This window comes from Pristis pectinata, chromosome 10, assembly GCF_009764475.1.
Source record: "Pristis pectinata isolate sPriPec2 chromosome 10, sPriPec2.1.pri, whole genome shotgun sequence".
Lineage (NCBI taxonomy): Eukaryota > Metazoa > Chordata > Chondrichthyes > Rhinopristiformes > Pristidae > Pristis > Pristis pectinata.
In genome coordinates this window covers 28,909,022-28,934,910 of record NC_067414.1, presented here as the reverse complement: position 1 = coordinate 28,934,910, position 25,889 = coordinate 28,909,022, and the positions used below count along the sequence as shown (strand labels likewise).

General features: G+C 38.2%; 1 protein-coding gene across 1 annotated transcript in view; it reads left to right on the top strand.

Annotated features, from left to right (window-relative positions):
* Nucleotides 1-25,889, top strand: part of rngtt (RNA guanylyltransferase and 5'-phosphatase) — a 240,263-nt gene that overhangs the window by 95,389 nt on the left and 118,985 nt on the right. Inside the window, exon 11 of the mRNA XM_052025136.1 lies at nt 3,003-3,167. Within this exon, the coding sequence (XP_051881096.1) occupies nt 3,003-3,167 (165 nt within the window). The remainder of the gene's footprint in view (nt 1-3,002; nt 3,168-25,889) is intronic.

Genomic DNA, 25,889 nt, shown 5'->3' with positions numbered 1-25,889 from the left:
AGCATGGATTTGAACTATAACTGTTATGTGAAATAGTTGCATTTTAATTATTACAGTGCCTTTTAGATTCTTGCAACTTGTCTTTCAAATAGATGACTTTTCTGAAATTTAAAGTTGGAAATTTTTGAGTACTACTGGTTTTAGAGTGCAATTAGTCAATTATTGCTGTCAACATCTATGTAATATTAAAGAAATATACTCAGAAGTTAGCTACTTTGTTTCACTAACCAACTAAAGAAAAACTGAACTAGCTTACTTAAAAAGGGCCTTCTATGCCTAGGTAGGGATTCAAAATGTTGCTCTTTTTTTTCCCTGACAGTTTTCAAATCTTCAGTTATGCCAAGCATAATGTGAAGACTAAATGAACATCAAAAGAAATAAAAAATAAATTCAGTATTTTGACATTTAATTTCAAAAGTAGTCTAAAGGTAATTAATGCTTCCGTAAGTTGTGTCTTTAATGAATGCTGTCAAGTCTCATTTTAAAAAGAGAGCATTTTTATTCTGTTCATCGTGTTCTCAGGATGCCAAAAGTGCTTTACAACCAATTAAATAGTTTTTGAAGTGTAATCAATGATGTAGGAAGCATAGCAAGGTCTTATAGGCATACATTGTATACTTCTAGTGACATTGAAAATAAATATTGGATATGATATCTAGAAGTATCTATTGGACCTATTGGATGCACTTGGGAAAGCAGGTTAAAAAAGGTTTCTGAAAATGTTGTCAGGTAAAATATTGTACTTAAAATATCTGGAGTGAGACTTTGAATTCTGAGCTTTAGAGTTCACAGCTTCCCTTCCTGCCTAGTTGGAAGGAAAGGCAGTTATGTGTGTTTGAAGTGGAACAGGTACAATGGAGAGAAACTTTTCTAAGATTAGAGTTACAAACCAAATGAGAATTTTTGGTCTGTCAGATATATTCAGCTTGGTGTAAGATGGTTTGTTACTTGCTGTATTAATCTTCTTGACAGTGGATACTGACTGGAGCTTGAAGCAGACCACTGCTTGGCAGTACAGTGAGTGATCTTATTGCACTTCCCAGGTTATGCTGCAGACTAAGTATTGGGCAGTAAAGATAAATTCCTGATTGTAGCAGATGCTGTTGGTGCTGAATCCAAGCAAATCTTCCACCAGTGTTTAAGGCTAGAAGCCATTTCTGAGACAGAACTGTGGCAGAATGATTCAGGTTAACAATTTAAATATTGTTTGCTTTGAGCATGCCAGAAACCAGTTGCTGACTACCAAATATAGAAATTTAATACATGCTTTACACTTTCGCCCTGCTTGCCTCACATTTGCAGATTAAAACAGTTACCTATTTTACCCAAAATGCAAGTTGTGTTGTTGCATTATATTTCACAAAGGAAGCTTGCATTTTTGTTGGGACATGGCCCTTGTTTCACACTTAACTGGCATCATCTTCAAGCTCTGTTAGGAGAGAGCTCAAAATGTGACAGGGCTCTGGGGATTAATGTCTGCTTCTGATTTGTATCCTGTAATGAGACAGATCTTGAGCTCCATTGTGTGAATGCAGGCGTTTACAGATTGATTCTGCTGCAGATGTCATTTCATCAGAAATAAATGAATGGGAAATTTGAGGCACAGGAAGTGGCCACTTGGCCTATTGTGTCTATGCCAGACAAAAAGGATAAATTCCACAAATGAGATCAGTCCACTTTGCAGCTCTGGGTCTATATAGCCTTGTAGGTCACATCACAATCAGCACTCAAATCTATGTATGTTTAAATGTAATGAAGGTTTCTATCTTAAGGCAGTCATTTCCAGATCAAATCTTGATTTGGATAAAAATTTCTTTCTTTTTCATTCTTACTTGGTCACTGGTAGTTTTGCATACCCCGATTAAATCTCTCTTCATCTACCTTTTATTCTAAAGTAGCCAGACTTTTTTCTCATAATTGAAACGCTCCTGTCCACGTCTGATGATACCCTGTTGTGCGAGGAGAGTTATGTACAGTTCTAGCTCAAATAATGTTCATTCATCCTAAGATATCAGCCACCCTTAGGTGCAGTGCTGCTGATATTTTTTAACAAGCTTTTTAAAATCCTCATATATAAGCAACATATAATAGGTAATACTGGATTGATTATTTGTTCCAAATTTTTCATTGTTTATTGGTATCTATTATTTATATAGGCAAAATTATCACTTATTACAAGTTGCTAACAGCATCCAGACAGTTTGCCTGTGGTTACAGTTTTTTGGCATCAGCAACACTTATAACATGAGCAATCTTGCTGTTAGTACATCAGAATCATAGCAACAGAGATGAGACCATTTGCCCCATTGAGTTTTTGCCAGTTCCTAGTAGAGCAATCATGTTAGTTGCATTCCCCTGCTCTTTACCCATAGCTATTTCTCTTGATTATGGAAGGATAAAATTTTGACAATCTTGCTGATGATATTTTGAAACCCTTGTTAGTAGCCTCAGTCACCATTATCCTATTTGAACCTTTCTTTAATTTAAGGAAGCATGGAGACCAATCCATAAAACAGTGCAACAGTAGAATTGTGAGCTCTAGCTGGAGGTGATCCTGCAGGTCTGACCACACCTTATTTAAGAATGTTATTTTAGAGAATCCTATGTTACTGAGATTGCATTGCTGTAGTTGAGTATCTTTGCTTGTAGCTTCATGCAGTAGAGCCAAAAAAAGGAAGAGAAAAACTAGTGACAGGAAGAGGGAATCAAAGGCAGGTAAAATGGGTTTGAGGTACTGATTTGTACTCATAGGATTGAGTTGTGCAACTAGCTCAAAGGCTTGAATTGATTACTCTGTTCTGATAAGAAAATCTACAACTAGAAGTCTGATAAAAGGGCATCGACCTGCAAGATTGACTTTCTCTTTCCACAGATGCTGCCTGACCTGCTGACTACCCCCAGCATTTTTTTATTACATTTTTGTAGTATCTGCAGATTTTCTTGCTTTTTAAATAAAATCTAAATATGCTATACATAATTATTTTATCTTCCTTTCCTTTTAGGGAAAGCCAGTTGGTGACTGTGACTTTAGTGTTCGATTGAGCTGTATTGAGAAGGAGATAATACAGCCACGGCATGAGAAAATGAAGACCGGCCAGATTGACAAAACTAGGGAGCCATTTAGTGTGCGAAACAAGCCATTCTTTGACATCCATGCTGCAAGAAAGGTGAATAATTTAAAAAAAAAGCACAATATTTGATGTTTCTGTAGAAGTTTAAATAAAACCAGTAGAATGATATAGTATGCCCATCATATCATACAGCAGTGTTGAAGTACTTGATGTACAAGCATTGTTCAATTGCAAATATTTTTGCATCTTAACTAATTTTACGTCAGGGTGTTAAATTCTTCTGGGTCCAACACTGAACCATTTTCAAGGTCCTGTTAAAGCTTCTCACCCATATCACCAGTTTCTTACACCAGATGATCTTTTGATACCTGTTTCCTCCTTGCTTTCCTGGAGGGGACTGAATGGATATTGCATCATTCTTTACATTAAGTATCGGCAGTGTAAAATATGAAGCATAACTTGAAACGAAGAAATTGAATGAATGCTGACAGCAGTTGAAATTTTTTTCTTTTAATATTGTTTTAAGAAGGTCATTTGTTGCCCCAGAATTCCATTAGCTCTGCATTTCTATGGGCTTCAAAATATTGTAGCAATTCTGAGATGTTTTCAAAAATGTTGGATAGGTCAGATATTGAATAGAATCAGAATGAATTGAGGCGGAGGTGAGAATGCAAATTAATCCAGACTGGAGGAGACAGCTGACATAAACCTGGAAAATTTATAATTGCATCGTTCATGACCTTGGAATGTCTCAATGATCTTCAGTCGGAGCAATTGTAACTTGTATTTTATGTACCACCTTTAACAAAGCAACTCATCCAATGTGCTCCATGGGAATGATATTAAATGAAATTTGTTGCAAATTACATGAGGTATTATGGAGATGACTCAAATTTTGATCAAAGAGATGGGTTTTAATGAGTGATTTTAAAGGCAGAAGGAGATTTAGGGAGCTTTAGACCTCAGATTGAAGTTATTGCTGTAAACGGTGGAGCAATTAAACTTGGGAATGATTATGCAGTCAGAATATTTGGAGCAGAGATATCTCGTAAGGTTTGTAAGACCGAAATAAATTTCCAGAGCAAAGGGAGGAAATGAGACTATGGAGAGTTTAAAATTCAGGTGGAAAATTTAAAATCAGGGCTTTGCTTAACTGAGAGTCAGTGAGGAAAGCGATATTGGGGAAGAGGATTTGGTGTGGATTAGGATATGGGCAGCAGAGTTTTGGATGACTTCAAGTTTACGGACAGTGAAACATGGCAGGTCAGCTAGAAGTACTTTTGAATTATATTGAATTATGTTACTGCTGTATTACATTGAAGTTAACATAGTAGCTAACTTCAGACCAGTGATCTGATTTTTGTTGAGGGATAAATTCTAGAGGATAAATGCTAGGATATTGATGAATCCACTTAAAATTCTTTTAAAACTTCAAATACACTTAACTCAAAATAAAAAATGACATGACAATATTTCAGAGTCCATGCTTCAGATAATACAGTACTCCTTTGGTACTGCATTGAAGAGTCTGGAGAGGATCCTGAATCCTACATTTATTTGACCACTTGGTGTAGATAGAGCAACACACATAATGCTGGAGGAACTCAGCAGGTCAGGCAGCACCTACAGAGGGAAATGGACAATTAGTGCTTAAGGTCAAGACCTTTCATCTGGTGTAGATAGAGTTGAGGTAATGAATAAACAGAGTTTGGAAACCCATGAGAAGCAAAGTTTAACTAATTAAAGTTTATGTAGGGTTGAGCATATTGAATCTATTGGAAAATAAAATCCACCATCAGTTTATCTGCAGTCTTGCACTGTAGGATTCAAACATTTTGTAACTGGAGTTCACAAAGGATGAGGGTTTTAATGTTTCAGCAGCAGCAGCTGGATTGCAATGGCCACCTTGAATTAAGAATTTTGATGATTGACTGTAAGATATTGAAATTAAGATTTGCTTGCATTTTTCATCTCTGAGGTACTCCAGTACCAATGTATGTATTAAATTGATGTGAAAGTGATGGATTAGTTTGCAAAAGAATTCATAATGGATCCTGCATGACATTTCCATATTTACAGGTCATTAAAGATGCACATAAGGATGTTTGTGTAATTGAGCTTTGATTAATTTTGACTTTGAGAAATGTCAAGCAGTTGCAAAAAGTTAAAAACATAGTGAAAATATAAAGGAGTCTACTTTGAATCTTCCAGATGCATACATTGCATTATGCATATGCAAGCAGATTGTCTTTAATTGTGCATCCACTATGGTAGTGATTTGCACTAATTTTAAGTTATTTTACTGTCAGTTCCTTTATAATTGAAAACATTAGCTTTCAACAGAAGGGAAGTAAGTTTTGTGATGAGGTTAATATCAGTTCAAGTTCTTTGTGTCTTTTCGTGTGTCCATTTGATGCAGCCTACATGTATTTGATGCAGCTTATTATAATCTACATATCTGAGTGAGAAAAGTGGCTTATCAACTCGTCTAAAAGTACTGTAACATCTAATTCAAATGCCAAGGTTAAACTTGAAGGCACGTGGATGTATAAATGTGTAAACAGTATTGCTGCTTTAACCTAATTCCTGTGGAAACTTTTATCAAATGTTACAGTTTATAATGTATAAATTATCAACTAATACAAACCATTTTTGATTGCTGCATAAATATAGGAAAATGTACAAAATTGTACTTGGATATTTCAGTGGTGAAGTAACTGCTCCAAGTAACCATTAACCTTAGATTCTAAAGCAGAAATCTTTTAATGTGTGAAAGACCATTCTATGCAATTCATAGTGAGGGTTGAAATTACTTAATAATCTTTATCAATAGACTACAAAGTTAACTCTGTCATGGTGTGTTCCCTGTAGGATGTTTGCTTAGGAAGCTTCCAATAATTTGGGAGACAGTATGTTTTGAAAATCCACACTGTTCCAATTGAGAAAGTCGGTAAAGTTGGCCTAGCTATTTTCCCATGGAAAAGTTTGTTAGCCAAAAGTACTGAATTGTTGCTCTTAGGATGTTTCATTGAGACCAAAAGCCTTCTTAATGTTTTTTTTTCCTTTCTTGTACTTTATTTGTTGATGTGCATTATTTGCCATTATGCTTCGTTTGCTTTCAGGAAACTTCTACAAATGTTTCTCTCTTCTACCATATGGATAAATAACACCTTTAAAAATATACATCCCTGACTCACCCAGTTCAACCTCTACAAATAACTTGTGAAGGGTATCCATACATTTAACAAATAGTAATTTCATTCTGTGTCAACCATCAGCTCAGTTGGTAGAACTCTTGCCTCTGAGTCAGGAAGCTGTTGGTTCAAATCCCATTTGAGTCTATTAAGTGGGTTAATATGCAGATGCAATTTTGGCAGATGAGACGAAACTGAAGCTTTGGAAATTGCAGATGAAATATTTTATGCATCTGATTAAGGACATTGGTGTGTGGATAGGTGGGGAAGGAGGGAGATTATTGGGAAAGACTGTCAGGGTGGTTGGAAAATAGGAGTTGGGGCTGGAATGTATTGGGAAGTGACAAATGGAGAATGATGGGAGATTGGGTGGTGAGCAGGCATTAGGACCAGCATTATTGTGGAGGCGATCAAACGTGTTCCTTAGGAAGAAGATTAGGGATAGAAATGTGCACTTGAGGAAGTTAGTTGGGATGATTGGGGGAACAGTTGGTTAAAGTGAAGAGTCATAAGTGGAATCCAAGTAGAGGCATATGGATGGCTTGGACTCACTGGCAGCATATGGTTATGCCTTTTACCAAGCAGTGAAGGTGTCTTCAACTCTTTGGCTAATACCAGGTTCAGTGTTTAAGGTCTGCCATCTGAGGGCTTTGTATCTAGTGGAATTTTGCATTAATGGCATCAAAATGAACACATTTTGCCATTTGTGTATTGTGTACTAAGGATCCAAATCAAGTGTCCACAAATTTGCTACTGGCACATGAAGTATGATTTAAAAAAAAAAAATCCAATACATGATGGCTAAGATAAATTCTTTTGTTTTTAATAAGTAAAATGTTTCATTAACTGAAAATGACAAGGCTTGTTGCTAGGCAAATGTTGGATTATACTACAAACACAATGTGTTTTGGATCTTCAACAAAAGATGTGAGTTTAAGCTGTACTCCTAAATGAAAGATTGATTTTTCTATTTGTGTATTGATGATTAAAGAAATAGTATAGCAGTAATGAAATTTAGAAATTCAGAAACTGCAATTTCTCTTTTTTGGCCTGTTTGTTTTTTTTAAGACAGTGGCTGCTGGAAACTAGTTAAATGATAATCCATTGTTCTGTTAACTAATTTTTGTAATGAAAGTGTAAGTAGAACCATTGGTATATCTAAATTCTTATAGTTTGATGACTGGGCTGGATCAGAATTTGAATCAGATTTAATATCACTTATGTATGACATGGAATTTGTTGTTTTGCAACAGCAGTACAATGCAAAGACATAAAAATCTATAAATTACAAAAATAAAATTACTGGCACCCTAGTAACTTGGGCTACATAATTATTATATTATTATGGAAATTAATTACCTTGTAATAATTTTATAGTTAGTGCAATGTTGGATTTTAAAACAAAAACTTTACTGACTTCAATGTGAAATGATTGCATTTTATTCCAGTGCTGTGCATGTTCCAGCATGGTAACCAGAACTCTATTGCTTATTCACACAGGCAAATATTGGATTAAAGTTTCTTGGCTGTTTAAGAATCTCCAAAGCAAACTAGTGAAACATTCACAGAGTTAGAATATCAGTTGGTTGAAAAGAACTTCCTCCGAGGAATCTTCAAATAGCTGAGAGAGCATAAGAATCAGTCAGAAATCTTAACACACATTTGACCTGCTTGCCTCTTCTCTGCTTAATGTAGACTGACTTTGATTGAAGCTAAAAGTTCAGGGATGTGACTGTATCCACAAAGTGCCAGAATTTAACCAGTGCAGGTAGCGAGATTAAGTATTCAGCCGACAATTCAATTTGAATTGATTTCCAGGATTTATCTGTAGTGAGTGAGATGTTGTGGCATTGGTTAGATGAGTTTCTGTTTAATGCCTTGCATAAGAACATAGCCTATTTCAGCTTGTATTTGTTATCATCAAGATTGCTCCACCATTTACTGAGATCATGGCTGATCTGATCTTGGTCTCAGGTTCATTTTCCCACCTGTTCCCCATAATATTTGACTGCACAATAGACTAAAAATCTGTCTGTTTCACCCTTGAATATCTTTAGTGATTTGGCTTTTGTAGCTATTGGGCATGAGAAACTCCTGGATTAATGACCCTCTGAGAGAAGAGGTGCGGTCTCACCAACTTCTTATCTCCTTTTATCTTAAGTGGGCAATCCTTTGGCATCTACCTATGTTTCAAAATAGTTTACATCTTGTTTTCCAAACTCAAACGAGCTTAGGCCTAACCTGCCCAACCTTTTCTCAGAATGCAACTCCTTCATCCCAGGAATCAACCATATGCACTACCTCCGAAGTACGTGTATCCTACTTATTTAAGGAAACTAAAACTGTAACTGTGTGCCAGGTGTGATGTCTCTAATTCTTGTGTACAGCTTTAGCAAAATCTTAATACTTTTACACTCCATTCCCTTTGCAATAAAATTGGAACTTAAATTTACCATCCTAATAATTTTACCTGCATGGTAACTTCATATGTTTCATAAACAGCAGCACTTTGTCCAGCAGCTTTCTATATCCATTTAAGCTCTATTCTAGTTTTCTGTTCTTTCTGCCAAAGTGGATAACCTTACAATTTCCCCTATGATGCTCCATCTGCTAACTTTTAGCCCATTCGCTTAACTTTATATCCTATAATCCCTTTGCAGTCTCATTGCATCCTCTTCACAACTTGCTTTCCTGCCTGTCTTAGCATTGTCAGCAAATGTGACTACAGTACATTCGGCCCTTCACCAAAGTAATTATTGCAGATTGTCAAAGGTTGAGGCCTCAGCTGCTTGCCACCCTCAAAATGATCCATTTATCCTGACTATGTGTTTTGTCATTAGCCAATCTTCTGTCCTTGCTAACATGTTAACCCCTGTATGAGTCTTTATCTTGTGCAGTCATCTTTAATGCGGTGCCTTTCAGAATGTCTTCTGAATTTGATTCATTCCCAACAGCTGATATCCAGAAATATAATCTGAAATTGTTGAACCTGATGAGTTTATAGAATAAGTTAGTCACCCTTTGGGAAAAGAAATCCTCCTGTCATCCAACCTAGATCTGCCCTTCTGGAATGGGCACAGGAAAATGCTGTTGACTTAGCAGTTCAGCCAAGCTCACATCAAATAGTATACTGGGCTTGAAGGGCACATAATGAAGGCACAGTTACTGTGTAGGAATAGTTGAGAAGAAGGTCGACTGTCCAATTCCCTCCACAGATGCCTCTTGATCCACTGAGTTCCTGAATCTTGTTTGTTGCTCCTGATTCCAGCATCTGCGGTCTCTTGTGTCTCCTTCTTATCTGACATAGTGGGTAGGTGAGAGAAATACAGTACATTTTATGAAATTGGAACTGACCCCTACTTGTAAACACACATGAGGGACTGAAGGAGGACTGCTCTGCTATGGGCTTTTACACAGCACCTGAACAAAATTGCAGCAGAACCCTGCGCGCCAGATTCAAGTATACATTTTTGAATTAAAAATGGATAATTTGCTTAACACTCTCAGAAATTTTTGCTGGTTGCATGAGAATTCCAGATGCATAAATACCAGATAAATGAGAGTTTACTGTAGTTGATGCCAGGGAAGATGGTGGCAAAATAACAAGAATATGAACTTACAAACTAGGTATGTAAATGGCATGTAAATGTCATTGTAGAAGAGTGTGAAAATGGTATGTTCTGGGAGAAGCCATAAGGTGGCTAACTACTCCTTGGAAAATAGGAGGACGCATAGTATCGTGGGCTAGGCCCAGGTGTGCAAATCGTTGGAAGCAGCAATTCTGATAAATAGCATTTTTAAATAAATAGAATAGAAGCAAGAAAGTTGCATGTTTTATTAAACAGTAGAACCATAGCTGGATCACATTTGGAGTACTGTGCATAGATTTGGTGTAATATTTAGAAAAAAATGTTTCTGCTCTGGAGAAAGTGCAGGAAATACTTAGCAGCCCTATGTAAACCAAGAATAAAAAAACGATCATGAAATAATCTATGGGCTATTTATTCCATCAGTGACAAGCCTGAGAGGTAGAAATCCTTGCAATTATATGGATTTTAAATAGGGGAGAGATTGCGTTTCCACTACCAGGGAAAACCTGAAGTACATGATGGTTACCAATAAACTGGTAAGGAATTCAGCAATTTTCCTTACTTGAAGAAAATTAATCTCTGAAAGGAGTGGTCGAGCGGAGGAGTATAGATACAGCTATGGTTACATTAGATAGGCTTAAGAGCGAGCAAGACTTGAGGTTAGGTTGTTGAGATTAACTAAGATGGAAGAAGATTTCCATGAAGCATGAATACTGGCATAGACCTTTAGATCCAAATAGCCTTATTCTATGTTGTAAAATTGTATGTAATATGGTCACATTAAAAATGAGAGCTCAGTCAAGTCCTATACATGGGCATTTGTCTCATTTTATATAAGATCATCATGAAAATACATTCTATTGCACTGTGCTTATGAGTCCTTGGCTGGGGCTTGCTCTAAATTCAATTCGCATACAGAATAAATACTGTACTTGTCAACTTATGATCACAAACACAGTGCAATTCTGAGCCACTGCATTAAATTTTATATATTATCATGTACTTTGTAATATATATATGCTGCCATTCTTTAGTTTGCCCTGGTGAGCTGTGTGATTCGCTGGAGAGTTGGAATCCAAATTTGATTATTTTTTTTCTTGTGATTGACATATTCTATCATTAAGATCTGTACTAACAACAAGCAAAGAAAGAGCTATAAGAGTGAATCGGTATTTCTGCACTCTCCAATTTTTTTTTCCAAAGTTGATGTTATGCACGTTTAGATTTTTGAGAGTAGGGTGGGTAACTTCATGATTGTTTTAGATGCAAGTGTAGTATATCTTTAAGATTGAAAGTTGGCATTACTGCTGAACACTGCACAAAAATATGTTTTTTACTTTTTTGTTCATTTTGCAATATATTAATGTATGCAGTCACAGTTACAAGTTTAAATCATTCAGAAGTTTTGTTTATTTACTACAGTGCATCGAAGTTTTCATAGTGTTGTGGGCTTAGTCTTGAAAAGAAATTTGTTATGAGAATGGATAGAAAATCCTGTTCTATGTGTTCATGAAATAATGCCATATGTGTAAATAAGAATTCTTATTCATATCATGCATTGTACTGGAGAATGATGACATAACCCTGACGTCAGAGCTCCAGTCGTATATTATATGTTATTATATCTTATTTACCAAAGCATAAGAATTATTTCAGAGGGAATGTTTTTGAAGGTATTGCTATTAGGAGGTCTTTACACGCATTATTCAAGCTATCGTTGGATTTGCAATGCATTCTTTTTGATAACAGCTGTTTTCTGTGATGTGGCTATTGCTGAGCTGAATTGGAATTCTCCAAACAGTGCTGAATGCTCACAACTAACCTTCAATCTAATAACATATGCTAGCCACTGAAGCACAAAATGAACAGCTGCTTCAAGTAAGATCTCAATATACTGAAAAACATCGGCAGTTTGCCATCATTTTGTTGTAGATCACTTACTTCATTTTTTCTGTCCATAATATTAAGCCCTTCATTGGTTTTAATGGTACATCTGTTGTTTCATAGTTTGTTTGACCTTTCTTTTTGCAATATAGTTTACCCTTCTGTGACTCGTTGGTGCTGCCTCATCTTACAGTTATGCTGTGTGGGTATCAATTTTTATTAAATACTTAATGTTCAGTTGAGGACCCCTGGGTATGTAGCACATTGCAGCAAAATTAATAATTTTCTACCCCATTTTTAAGAATTTCGTATGGGACAGATCTTTGATTATCAGCAGATTAATCTGGATAAATTTTTTTTGGTGAAGGTATTAAAAGCTCTGTGTAAATGATTTAGGTGGCTCTGCTGCAGTTTGTATAAACTAATATCCCAAGACAAAAATAAACTATTAATCTCAAATTTAAGGACTCACATAATTCCCATAGGAATAGTTTTTCTGTGTAATAAATTTTGGGATACTAGCATCAGCGTTTATTTTCCAACCCTTTTTGCAGTTGAGAAGTAAGTGGTGAGCCACTTGAATTGCTGCAGTCATTTTTGGTGAAGGTACTTTCACAGTGCCTTTGGGTGTGGCATTCCAGCATGTGGATCTTGTGATAATGAAGATGACGTGATATATTTCTAAGTCAGGATGGTATTTAGAGTCATAGTCATACAGCACAGAAATGGGTCGTCTGGTCATGTCCACACCACCCATCAATTATCCATCGACACTAATCCCATTTACCAGCATTTAGTCCATAGCTTTCTGGTGATCCTTAGATCTTGTGAGAATATCCACTTCCACCACCCGTGCAGCCAATGCTTTACAGATTCCTACTACCCTTGGCTTGAAAAATTCTTCCTCAGGTCCCTTCTAAGCCTCTGTCCCTTTAACCCTAAATATTTATCCTGCAGCTTTTGACACGTCTTATGGAGAAAAGTTCCCTTCACCTGCCTTGTCTATGCTATCCTTCATCTACCTCAGTCAGGTCCTCCCTTGGACTTCTCCGCTCCAAGAAAATCATGCCCAATCTCTCCAGTTTTACCTCATAACTGAAATACTCCAACGCAGGCAACATCTTGGTAAATCTCCTTGCAGCCTTTCCAATGCAATCATGTTCTTCCTATTGTGTGGTGACCAGAACTGAACACAGTACTCCAGCTCTAGCCTTTTTTTCTTTAGATAGATAGATTATTTGTCACTGTTGCAACAACAACACAACGAGATTACGATGGCACTCCCTTGCCTAATAAAAACCAAAACAGTAAATTAATAAGAGCAATTATAAACTATAAAAAACATAATTACACAAATATAAAGTATAAAAAATATAGAAAGGCAGTGTGCAAATGAACCATAATAATAATAATAATAATGATAATCAGCAGCATATCAATATATTAAATAACACCATGATGAGTCCAGCCAGTAAAAGGGGGAAGACATAGTATGTGTATGTATAGGAGGTGTCAATCCATGTTCAACAATTTAACAGCTTTGGGGGAAAAAAGCTGTGTTTCAGTCTTGTAGTGTGTGCATGTATTGTCCTGTATCGCCTACCAGAGGGGAGTAGTTTAAAAAGGTAGTGAGCAGGGTGAGCTGGTTCTCGAATGATGTTTAAAGCCTTGCTCCGACATCGAGCCTGATAGATGTCCTTCATCGCTGGTAACTGAGTCCCAGTGATGTTTTGGGCCATTGGCCTTCCATTGGGGAAGGGCTAACTATGAGGCTATAAGGAGAGAACTTGGGAGTGTAAATTGGGATGTCCTTTTTGAAGGAAAATGTACCATGGGGATGTGGTCGATATTCAAGGATCTTATGCAGGATGTTAGGGATAAATATGTCCCGGTGAGGCAGAGAAGGAATGGCAGGGTGAAGGAACCGTGGGTGACGAGAGAGGTGGAACGACTTGTTAGGGAGAAGAAGGTAACATACGTGAGGTATAAGCAGCAAGGTTCAGACAGGGCCCGTGAGGAATATAGGGTAGCGAGGAAGGAACTTAAGAAAGGGTTGAGGAGAGCTAGAAGGGGACATGAAAAGGCTTTGGCTAGTAGGGTTAAGGAAAATCCCAAGGCCTTTTTCAAGTACGTGAAGGGTAGGAGGATGGCTAGGGTGAAGGTAGGTCCGATTAAGGACAAAGGTGGGAGAATTTGCCTGGAGGCGGTGGAAGTGGGAGAAGTTCTCAATGAGTACTTCTCTTCGGTATTCACCAGGGAGAGGGGTCTTGATGATGCGGAAGGGAGTGCTGGTAGGGGTAATGTTCTTGAGGTTGTTGATATCAAGAGAGAGGATGTGTTGAAGTTGTTAAATAATATTAAGACAGATAAATCTTTGGGGCCTGACGGGATTTTCCCCAGGCTGCTTCGAGAGGCTAGGGAGGAGATTGCTGAACCGCTGGTAAGGATCTTTGAGTCCTTGTTGTCTACGGGGGTGGTGCCGGAGGATTGGAGGATTGCGAATGTCCCCTTGTTCAAAAAAGGTAATAGGGATAGGCCAGGGAATTATAGACCGGTGAGTCTCACGTCTGTGGTGGGTAAGCTGTTAGAAAGGATTCTAAGGGATAGGATTTATGAACACCTAGAGAATCATGGACTGATTAGGGACAGCCAGCATGGCTTTGTGAAGGGAAGATCTTGCCTCACAAGCCTGATAGAGTTCTTTGAGGAGGTGACCAGGAAGATTGATGAGGGCAGTGTGGTGGATGTGGTTTACATGGATTTTAGTAAGGCATTTGATAAGGTTCCTCATGGTAGGCTTCTTCAGAAGGTCAGAGGCCGAGGGATCCGAGGAAGCTTGGCTGTGTGGATTAGGAATTGGCTTGCATGTAGAAAGCAGAGGGTTGTAGTGGAAGGAGTGCCCTCGGATTGGAAGGCAGTGACTAGTGGTGTCCCGCAGGGATCGGTTCTGGGACCTCTACTTTTTGTGATATTTATAGATGACTTAGATGAGGGGGTGGAGGGCTGGGTTAGTAAGTTTGCGGACGACACTAAGATAGGCGGTGTTGTGGATAGTGTGGAGGGCTGTTGGAGCTTACAGAGGGATATTGATAGGATGCAGAGCTGGGCTGACAAGTGGCAGATGGAGTTCAATCCGGAGAAGTGTGAAGTGGTACACTTTGGAAGGACAAACTCCAGGGCAGAGTACAGGGTAAACGGCAAGGTACCTGGCAGTGTGGAGGAGCAGAGGGATCTGGGGGTTCATATTCACAGTTCGTTGAAAGTTGCCTCACAGGTGGAAAGAGCAGTTAAGAAGGCCAATGGGATGTTGGCTTTCATAAGTCACGGGATTGAGTTTAAGAGCCACGAGGTTATGATGCAGCTTTACAAAACTCTAGTTAGGCCACATTTAGAGTACTGTGTTCAGTTCTGGTCGCCTCATTATAGGAAGGATGTGGAGGCATTGGAGAGGGTGCAGAGGAGATTTACCAGGATGCTGCCTGGATTGGAGGGTATTGAATATGAGGAGAGGCTTAAGGTGCTTAGGGCTTTATTCACTGGAAAGGAGGAGGATGAGAGGAGGCATGATAGAGGTATATAAAATATTGAGAGGAATAGATAGACAGTCAGCGCCTCCTTCCCAGGGCACCAATGCTCGACGAGAGGTCATGGCTTTAAGGTTATGGGTGGGAGGTTCAGGGGAGATGTCAGAGGGAGGTTTTTCACCCAAAGAGTGGTTGGTGCATGGAATGCACTGCCTGGGGTGGTGGTGGAGGCAGATACATTGAACAGGTTCAAGAGCTTGTTGGATAGGCATATGGAGGAACGTGAGATAGAGGGATATGCGGGAGGAAGGGGTTAGGTAGTGTGAGGGTGGTCTGATGGACGGCACGACACGGTGGGCCGAAGGGCCTGTTTTGTGCTGTATGGTTCTATGGTTTTGATGACCCTCTGCAGAGCCTTCTGTTCCTTTCTCTTGTAAACCATTATCTTGTAAAGCTGTACTATAACCTCCCTGATCTTATACTTTGTGCCCCTGCAAATGAAGGCTGGTGTCCTGTATGCTGTCTTCACCATCTTATCTACCGGTGCTGCTACCCTTGGAGATTCTTGGACTTGTACACCAGGGTTCCTCTGTTCCTCAGTACTCCTTAGAGCCCTTTTTCTTGGAGGGAAACCTACAGATAATGGTGCTCAAATCAAAGTTGCACTTTTTTTTTACATTGGACAAAAACAAAATCCTTTTATTGTTCGGAGAAAAAAGAAATGTGAATGCTGCAATATGACAGAGTCCTGGAGCTCGGCCTTCCTTCAAAGGAACAAAACCTTGAAATTTGATCGACCATCACAAACAGATTGATCATTTGAACTCAAGATATGTCAAATTGGGAATTGCTCCCAATGTTGACAAGGGTGTTTTAGGGGTGATCTTGGTCCACTGGGGCAGAGTTTCAGTCAGGCAGCGTTCAAGTAAACATTCCAGGGCTTTGACACCACAGGCTACTTATTTCTCATCGTGTAGTCAATTAGGATGACAGGAAAATACTGAAGCAGGGCAGGGTTTTAATAGTGTTGAGAAGAAGTAAGAGGGGTTGGGACGAGTTTGCTGGGGTAATTAATCAAAGGAATAAATATAAACTTGGGGGTTAAGTGGAAGGGAACAAACCCAGTTCTTTCTAGCCCATCTTAGTGCTCAAAAGACACCTGTGTTCTTCGCTAATCTGTCCATACCTCCCTTTTGTGGCTGGGTTTCCTGTGGTCTGGAAAGCACGTGGAACCATGATTAAACTGTTAAGAAGATTTAATGCAAAGCTCCCAGCTCATTATAATAATTAGCTGGTGCCTTGTCCACTTTTGCTAATCCTGGAAGTGCTTGGAATGGTAGAGCTTTGGGACGAAGTAGGGTTTAACATTTTAAAAACTTTTGCCTCTCATCTGACCCACTGTTTTTGGGGTGTTAAAATCATTTCTTTGTTCTTTCAGAGCAGTCATAATACAAATTGTTTAACTTAGTTTGTGATCTTTTATTGCATTGGGAGAAAGAACTGTCAAAATTTCTCATGCTCATATAACATAGAAAATGGCCGTTCGGGCCATTGAGTCAATGTCAACACCCAGGGCAATTCCATCAATCCCATTCTGCCACATATGATCTGTCCCCTCTTGCATGCCCATCACCTCCACCCTGATTCTCCTACCATCCACCTACACCTGGGATAATTCTCAGTCGCCATTTACCCTGCATCAGGATCTCTGTGTCTTGTGGGAGGAAACCAGAGGACCTGGGGGAAACGCATACTGTCACAAGGAGAACACAAGTCCACAAACATAGAACTAGAGATCAAGATCAAGCCCAAGTTATCAGAACTGTGAAGCACCAGTGCTAACTGCTGTTCCACTGCACCAAGCATTGCAGTCCCCCATATTCTAATCACTTGATTTCACTTATTATCCCATGATCAATGAAATTTTGTATTATTACTGTATTTTTTTTAATAGACATATATAAAATAGTAAAGACGCTTGCAAGTTCTTCCTCAATAAATAAGACTTTATTCCAAATCACTCAATAAAAGCATTTATATAACGTGCTGACTTTGTTTCCCTAAATGTGTATTGCTGTGGAGAGATTTTCTTATAAAGCAAATTGTTCTTCTGAATTGAAAAATGCAAACTGTACTCCAAGTGGTGTAGGCAATAGAATCTACCATATGGGTCTTAGTACGATTTAAATGAATAAACCATCTGCATAACGTGTGAGAAAGAATGCCACAAGTTTGTTTTGATTGAGTGCCTAAGTTGTTCAAATATATTGGGCCAGATTTTGCTGCAGCAGGACATTGAATGACACCTGCTGTTAAGCAATTAGGTTTTTAATTTCTTTGTATAGCTAATTGCTTAGATTGTGAGTTGATGATGGACTTAAACCAGTAATATATTGCACATATATATTGATGTTTAGTCCCACTATAGCTGAATGTCGGGAATCAGTAAATTTACTGAATCAGTTTGGTGGTAAATGCTTTGTTGTATTAAGTCATATAAATTCAGGTAGACTGGGTAATGATATCTTGATAACGAGGCAGTGATGCCTGCTGATCATGTATGTTTGTATAAAACTAGATTGAGAATAGGATCAGACTTGTCTGTGAAGTGGGGAGCAGTTAGGGTCTGTTATGCATGGCCGGGGGAAGTGGTGAAAGTAGATTCAATTGTGGGGTTCAAAAGGGAGCTGAATAAGTATATAGAGGAAAGTATTTACAGGGCTGTGGGTGAGAGCAGGAGAGTGGGATTAACTGCATTATTGTTACATAGAGCTGGTGCGGACTTGATGGGCCAATTTAGGCACTCAATCAAAACAAACCTGTGGCTTTCCTTCCATACTGTTTTGAGGTTTTGGGTAGTGCTGTGCAATTGAGTAGCTTGTTGACTCTTGCTGTCTTTGTCACAGTTGTTTAAATGGGGTAGTTTTAACTGTCAAAGAGATCAGTGCGGAATAAGCAAGCTAGCTCATACCATTAAAGTAGCTACTTCAGAATGGTCTTTTGCAGTAACACATTTCAGACCCAGCAAGGGGATTGCTAGTGTGGTGTGGGATGGGGCTGGAAGCCAGGCCCTATTTGCCTTAATAATGGGTAATAAGCCAGAATAAGGCTAATGGTGTGTGAATATTTATCTGAATAATCATAAGCATTATATGCATTATGTTTAAAAATGAGAAATGTAAAACGAGTACCATGGTTGGTCTCTCAGAGTGCAGTGTAAAACAGGATACAGCAGTGTTGTCAGTTGGAAGAGTTAAAGGTCTGGATTTTGGACCTAGAGCAGCAGTTGGCATCATCACAGTGATTCTGCAAGCTTGAATATTACATGGAGAATCTGTCTCAGGTCTGGTCACTCCACAGCTTACGACCATTAAAAAACAAAAGAGGACACAACAGGAGTAGGCCATTCAGCCTCTCGAGTTTGCACGACTATTCAATAGTATGACGTCTGATCCAATATTCCTCAAATCCATTTTTCTGCTATTTCCTAACCCTTAATTCCATTACTGATTAGAAAGCTGTCTATCTCTGAAATAAAATGAAGGACATTGCCCCACAGCTCCTGTGACAAGGATTTCTAAAAATTCTCCAAGAGAAGAAATCTTCCACATTTCAGTCTTAAATGTATGCTCCCCTTTTCTGAAACCGTTCCTCTAGTTCTGGACTCTTCTGTGAGATGAGACGTGCTCTCAGCATTTATCCTGTCTAGCCCCTTAAAGCTTAATCATCAAAGTTCACACTCTGTGGCTGTGCTTTCAGCCATGGATCACAGATTTGTATTCCTGAGGGCTGTACTGCTAAACAGATAAGGGGGACAAATTAGGTAGTGAAGTTGATCCCTGAGTGCTTACACTGTCTAATCAGTATTCAATGAATACTGATGAGGGTAGAAAGGAGAGGAAAGCTCCAGTGATGGCAGATACAAAGATTAGTGGGGAAATGTTTCTCTGTTTGTAGACGTGATTCCAGGAAATTGTATTATGTTCCTTGTGCCAGAGTTGAGGATTCCACTTAGTGGGTGCAGAATATTCTAAGGATGGAGAGTGAACATTGCACATTCTGTATTGGTATCACTGATGAAGGCAGAAAGAAGGATGAACTTTAGTTGGCAAATTGTGAGGTGCAAAAAGAGATTTAAAAAACGAGATACCCAAGTTGCATCTCGGTAGATTGAGAATCAGTGTTCTTGCAGGGAGGTTTTATTGTGCCATTGGGAAGGGTTTAAGCTTTTCTGGGAGAGTAATGGAAACCTGACAGGAATTTCAGAAGGGTGAGAGGCAGAATTGGATGTAGAAGATAGAGGATTAGTAAATGAGTCTAGCTGGCAAAGAAATACATTTGGAAGGTTCAGAAAGTGAAAGATCTGAGAAGCAGGAGCACTAGATTGGCACTGGGTAATTGCTTTTGCTTTAATGTGCAAAATCAAGGAATAGAAGGGTTGGGGCACAGGTAGAAGTGGCTATTTGTTATTGTGGTGATTATTAAAGCGCAGTAATCACCATAGTAATAAACAACCAAGGCACAATGGCATAGCTAATGGAGCTAAAAATAGCTGGAAGAACTCAGTGGTCAGCCATTCCTTTGCTTCCACAGATGCTACTTAAGTTACTGGGTTCTTTGAGCAGTTAATATTTTTGCTCTAGATTCCAGCATCTGCAGTCTCTTATGTCTTTAGCTAATAGAGCTGCTGCTTCACAGCTCTTTCAGCTGCTTGCCTGCTGTTGGGCTACACTGTTTCTTCCAGAGGACACTTGGGAATCATCTTCTACTAGGAGGCTGCCTTTCAGCACATTGGCATTGCCTGTGTGCAAGTGGTCAGATGAACTCACTGTAAGGCTTTGATGATGGAGTCCTATTCCCTTGCTCACTGATAGATGTCAGTTAAATTTAATACTTGATTTATTGGACTTCCACAACATTCAACATCAAATAGGAATTATTTAAAAATGAAAATAATTAAGATTACGTTATTAAAACAAAATTAAAGCATTAGACACACACAAAAAAAATTAAATACAATTAAATGAGCTAAATTTAGTAAAATAAAACAATCCTTGTCTTGGCAGCTGTTTCTTCCCATTAATTTAAGTGTGGCCTGTATGTGGCTTAAGTTTTAACCTGGCACAAGCCCAAAAAGTGCATTTCCCTGCCTGGTAGCTGGGAAGTTTTCAAAAATTCAGACTATCCTGTTAGGCTCTTCGAGCCACTGCCAGCATCTGATTCAAGACTTCCGCAGAGAAATGTGGGTGAGCCAGGCAGAAGATTTGACACCTGGGCAGAAGACCTGCTCATTATCTTTCAAAGGTCTTGATTTAATAGTTTTAGAATGGAAAATTGTGGTGTTAACTTTCAACTATTTAAGTAAGCTGAGAGGGGGAGGAGACTGGGAATTATGGTCTACGTAACACCTGTTGGGAAACTTCTAGAGTCCGTAATTAATGCAAGAGTAATTAAACAGCTTCTAAATTTTCATCTAATTGATGAATCGAAAACAGAATATATAAAGTTTTTCCAAACTTTCTTTTGCAAATGGCATTGGAAATGGCTATTATTAATTCCAGCTATTAATTTTAACTTGAGAGTAATAGAGATGTACAAACCAAAGATATTATGAAGTATGTGGCTGCAGTGGTATAGGCATTTATGTCACAGATCAGCCATTCATCTCATTGAATTTGGAACAGCCTCAAGGATCTAACTGGTGTCCTCCTCTTCCTATGATCTTTAAAAAGAGCTGGCAACTGAAAATCTGTGCTGAATATCAGCTTGTGGATTGTAGTTGCCTTAAAATCTGGTGAGAGAAGGTTTGTCTTAATATTCTTACATGTCCATTGGAATGTTCTTGTGCTTGTATTTGGAAAATTATGGCAAAAAATTCCCGAAATTCTTTAATCCAGTTATTATGCTGCATTTATTGGTATTCTTTGATTGCAATGATCATAATTAGATTACTTCCATGATTGTTGTGCCTCCTTTTCTGCTGAGAGCACAGTTCAACTCCTCCTTTTCAAACACACTGCAATTCTAATGTTTCCTTATTATGCCCTACTCCTCTACCCTGCATCATTAATTATTCATTTTTTTCTCCTTTCTCTTCCAGTTCACATTGATAATGGTCTATTATAACTTGCCCTTCACTTCCACCTCTGGAGATTTAATTAGTCTGTGGGTGGGAATTCCTAACCATTCAAAAGAACAAGCACAAGATGAGAAATTACTGTCTCAACACTTAAGATTAAATGTCAGTCATTAATTTCAAATTTAACTTTTCTTTAGACAAAGGCAAATTCAATGCAATTGACTCCAAGTTTGAAGTTCCTTAATCTGAATATTGGTTAAATTGAATTTTCTTTTCATACCATAAATACTTGCTGCACTGTTTAACTTAAATTGCTTAATTTGAATTAGTGTCCCGTTCTGTTTCGGGTCAAAGACCCTTTGTCAAAATCATTATTTTCACAGATGCCAGCAATTTCCTGTTTTTATTTCGGACTTCCAGCATTCTTTGATCTTGCTGAATCTTGCTGTGGAAAATAATTTTATATTTTTGCATTTGTGTACATATAGCTGCTTGATTTCCCAACAAATTACATTGCTATCAACATCAAATGGTCATAATTGTGTGGTGCAAGTATATGGGACATGTTGGGTCATAAACTTTCTAAAGTCAATTTGTACTAGGTGAAGCCATCTAAGAACAACATGAGAGGTTGGAAATTGCCTTTCTTGGTAGTGTGCAAAAAAAATCTGTGGGGAAATGTTTTTCTAAGAAGTACTTTTTTTGATGCATTTTAGAGAATGTCTTGATTTAAACACATGAATTGGATTGTGCTTAACCAGGCCTGCAGACTGGAATTGTGCAAAACAGCCCAGCCCAGCCCAGCTGGACTTCTCGAGAACGGGTCTCTTAGTTTCCAGACTTGGGAGTTGGGTGGTGAAAGCCTTAGTGTTGTTTGGTCCTCGCTCTGGAGTGCTGAGCTGACCCTGTCACCCAGAATACTTTCTAAGACTCTAAAGTCAGAAATGTGTTTTTGCCTCCTGTCAAAGCCTGTGAGACTTTTTTAAAACCATTTTTAAATGTCCCTAATGTTCAAAAACATTTTAAAAACTATAAAGTTCTGTAACAAATAAAAACATAATTTAAAAAATTAACTAAAATACAGTAAAATATTTTGGAAACATTTGACAACAGTAAAATATTTTAGAAACATTTAGCAACTAATGTACAATGACTTTTTTTAAAAAAAAACACGACCTTACCTATTCTCCAGGCTGAGAAGCCCCATTTGAAGTGACCTGGTTTAGGGTCAGAGGCTGATTGACCAGTATAACTCCCGGGAATTGCAACAACTCTGGGCTCTGCAGTTAGATTCCATGAAAAGTCTGGTGACAGTAGTGTGACAGATTTGACAGCATCTATCCCCCTGGTGGTCAGATTCAAAGCTAATCTGTGCAAGTTTGGGATTGGTGTGGGAATGGCTGAATGTCCAGTTCCTTTGGAAGTGCAGGCCACATCTAGCATGTATTCTGTAGAAGGTTGGGCCCAGATAGTCATGTTTTCTTTGGGGAAGGATCTCTAGTTTGACATTTTTCCTTCCATTAAAACCCATAGAACCATTTTAAAGAAAAAAGGGTTTCCTTGTCAATCATAGCATCACTTCAAGGAACAGTGGGGAATACTTTACTTTTTGTTCTAAGTGAAATTTGGAGAGTCTCTTTGCCTTTTTTTTTGCTTATTGAGCTTGATTTTTCATTTTCAACCAGATTATTGATTTACATTGGTCATTTTTTTCTGAAACGTCTCAAGCTGATAGAGCACACAGTGGCATAATAACCAAGTTACTTGATTAGTATCCGGGTGTCTGGGCTATTCTCCTGAAGGTAAGTGTTAGAATTTCACCATGGCAAAGGGAGGATTTAAACTCAGTTAATTTGATATACTTGAAATCAAAAGCTAGCATCATAAATGTTGGCTTGTCATAAAAACCCATTTGGTTCATTTTCCTTTTTTAAGAAAGGACATTAGCCATCCTTCTAAATCCAAAAATTTGGAGATACTGGAAATCCAAAATAAAAACAGGTATGTTAGAGATGCTCAGTAGATCAGGCAGCATTTGTGAAGAGAGAAGCAAAGTTTGCATTTTGGTTTGCTGACCTTACATCTGCTCTGATGAAAGATCACATGATTGAAGACTTAGCTTTGTTTTTCTCTCTACAGGTATTATCTGACCTGTGGAATATTTCCATCATTTTCTGGTTTTGTTTCAGTCAGCACTCCTTACCTGGACTGGCATTTGTTACTCCCGACCCACAAACTGCACTCTCAGATGTCCTTGCAAGTTACTTGGTTCAGGGATGGGCAATAAATGCTGGTCTGGTCAATGATGCACATGTCCCAAGAACAAAAAAAAATGCCTTTTTGCAAATTACTGAAGATTTTATAGATAAGCCAAAACACGAGCCAGAGTTTACATTCCAGAGAATCGACATATTGCAGCTCATGATGGGCTGGCGACATGTTATACTTGGTCTTGTGATGTTTGGGTTAAAAAAAAATCTTTACTCGAGATTATCTTAACCTGCCTTTTGGAGTACTTGAAGCAGATGCTGGAAGTGGTTGTGTACCCATTAATCAGTTTTAAGATAGTTTGGCTAATTTTTTATTGAGTATGACACCATAAATCTAATCTTTGAGCATTTTTTTTGAGCTAGGAATGCTGCATATGTTGAAATTAGCACTGCCTCTAAATGTCAACAGTCTCCATCAAGTTGCTGAAAACTCTTGCATTTTTCTCATGAACTAATGTGGTCCATTTAATAGTTTTAAAGGTGCCCACTGTATAAGAAATATGATGTATGATGGGTGCAGATTTTGAAAGCATGGGCCAATTATAGATCAGAATGTTTCCATTTTTGCAGGGTGAATCTTTGATTCTTGGTCAACAGAGCAACACGAGAATTATGAGACTCAAACTGCAGTTGAGCTACTGAGTGTTGATGTATACTTTTCGCCAAGTTTGCTTTCCTCTTAATCAGAAACTGGTAACACATCTGCTCTTCAAGTGTGTTTTTGCTGATGGTTGAATAGATTTTCACAAATGTTTAAGAGAAACCAGCAAGAGAAGCTGGCCATTCCTGATTCTGCTGAAAAGCACTGACATCAGTCTAATTTGCAGGATGCATAAACATCTAGAGCTGTGTTCTGCTGCGACTATTATCTTTGTAAGTTGTTTAGACCAAGACCAATTAAATTGATATAAACTCATGATAGCTGATATGCTATGTGAGTATAGCCTTGCGTTGTGTAATTATCTATGTGTTCTTTCTATGAAGTGATTACCCTCCAGCCTATGTTCATAAAACATTTTTCTCATTGTTTTAGAATTACAATTGTTAAGTCAAAAATTTCTTTACCTTGAATGTTTCCATAGATGTGCCGTTTCTGAACATATCAGTACTTTTCATCTCAGTGAATGATGACAAAGCAACCCACCACAGTATGAAGAAAACAATGTTTGAATAATTGAGATAAGGTTCGCTGTGCTTGTATCATCACCATCAATCATTTTTTTCCTCCATAGGCTATACCTTAGAATACCTCAAAATTAACCACTGTAGATCTTTCCCACACATGACCTGCTGTGTATAATGATCACTGTGTTCTGTGTGCAAGCTATTTGCCTCATTGCGATAGGGGGAGGGGGGTGGGGAAATGTACTTATGCGGCTTTCTGCGAAAAGAACTTAATTTGTAGTGCAATGGAAGCTGGTTCATTACTATTAACACCGAATAAAGAGAAGTAGTACTTTAGTGTGCTGAGGATCAAATTTATTAAAATGCTCATTTGATCACAAAGTTTAAAAAAGGGGGGGGGGCACAAAATACTGACTCTGCTGTATAATTTTCCGTACATATCTTCATTGTTGCTTATATTCATAGCAGTCAGTAAATGAGGAATTTTCTGATCTGGATTCTGGTATCCTTTTAAGCTAGTGTACCATTTGGGGAAGATCCTGGTCAAAAAAAGGATTGCCCTTTCTCCAGCATGTTTATAAGACATTATAAAATATCTGATTTTAGTATCTAGTTGGCTTTCAATATGACTTTTTGTGAGATATGCAAATAAACTAATACATTGTGGTACCATATAAAGGTTCTGAACAAATATGCTTGTGGTTTAGAGAGTTGTAAATCATTATTTCTGGGAAGGCTTTAACTGTGCAGAACTTTAATAATGCTTCATCCAAGATGAATCTCAACCAAAGTATTCTTAACTGTTTCTTTCTTGAAATCTGTCTGGGCAATTGCCGTTATCTTTGTTGTGTGCTCAGGGTAAGCATTGTTTCTTGCCCAAAATACGTGAATTAACTTTAAAATTGCATATTGATTATACAGAAAATATATAGTTGCATTTTTCTTGACGGAAATGACACCTGAATATGACCATTAGCTGGAAGACAAACAAAATTAACATTACAGGTTGAAGATCAAGGAACCCCCTTGTCATCACATTCTACTTGTTTCCTGTTCAAAATTTTACCCTCCGTAATTTTCTCCACTTTCAACATGATTCCACCACCGGACACATTCCTTTTTAGCATACTGAAGGGACTGTTTCTTGTATGA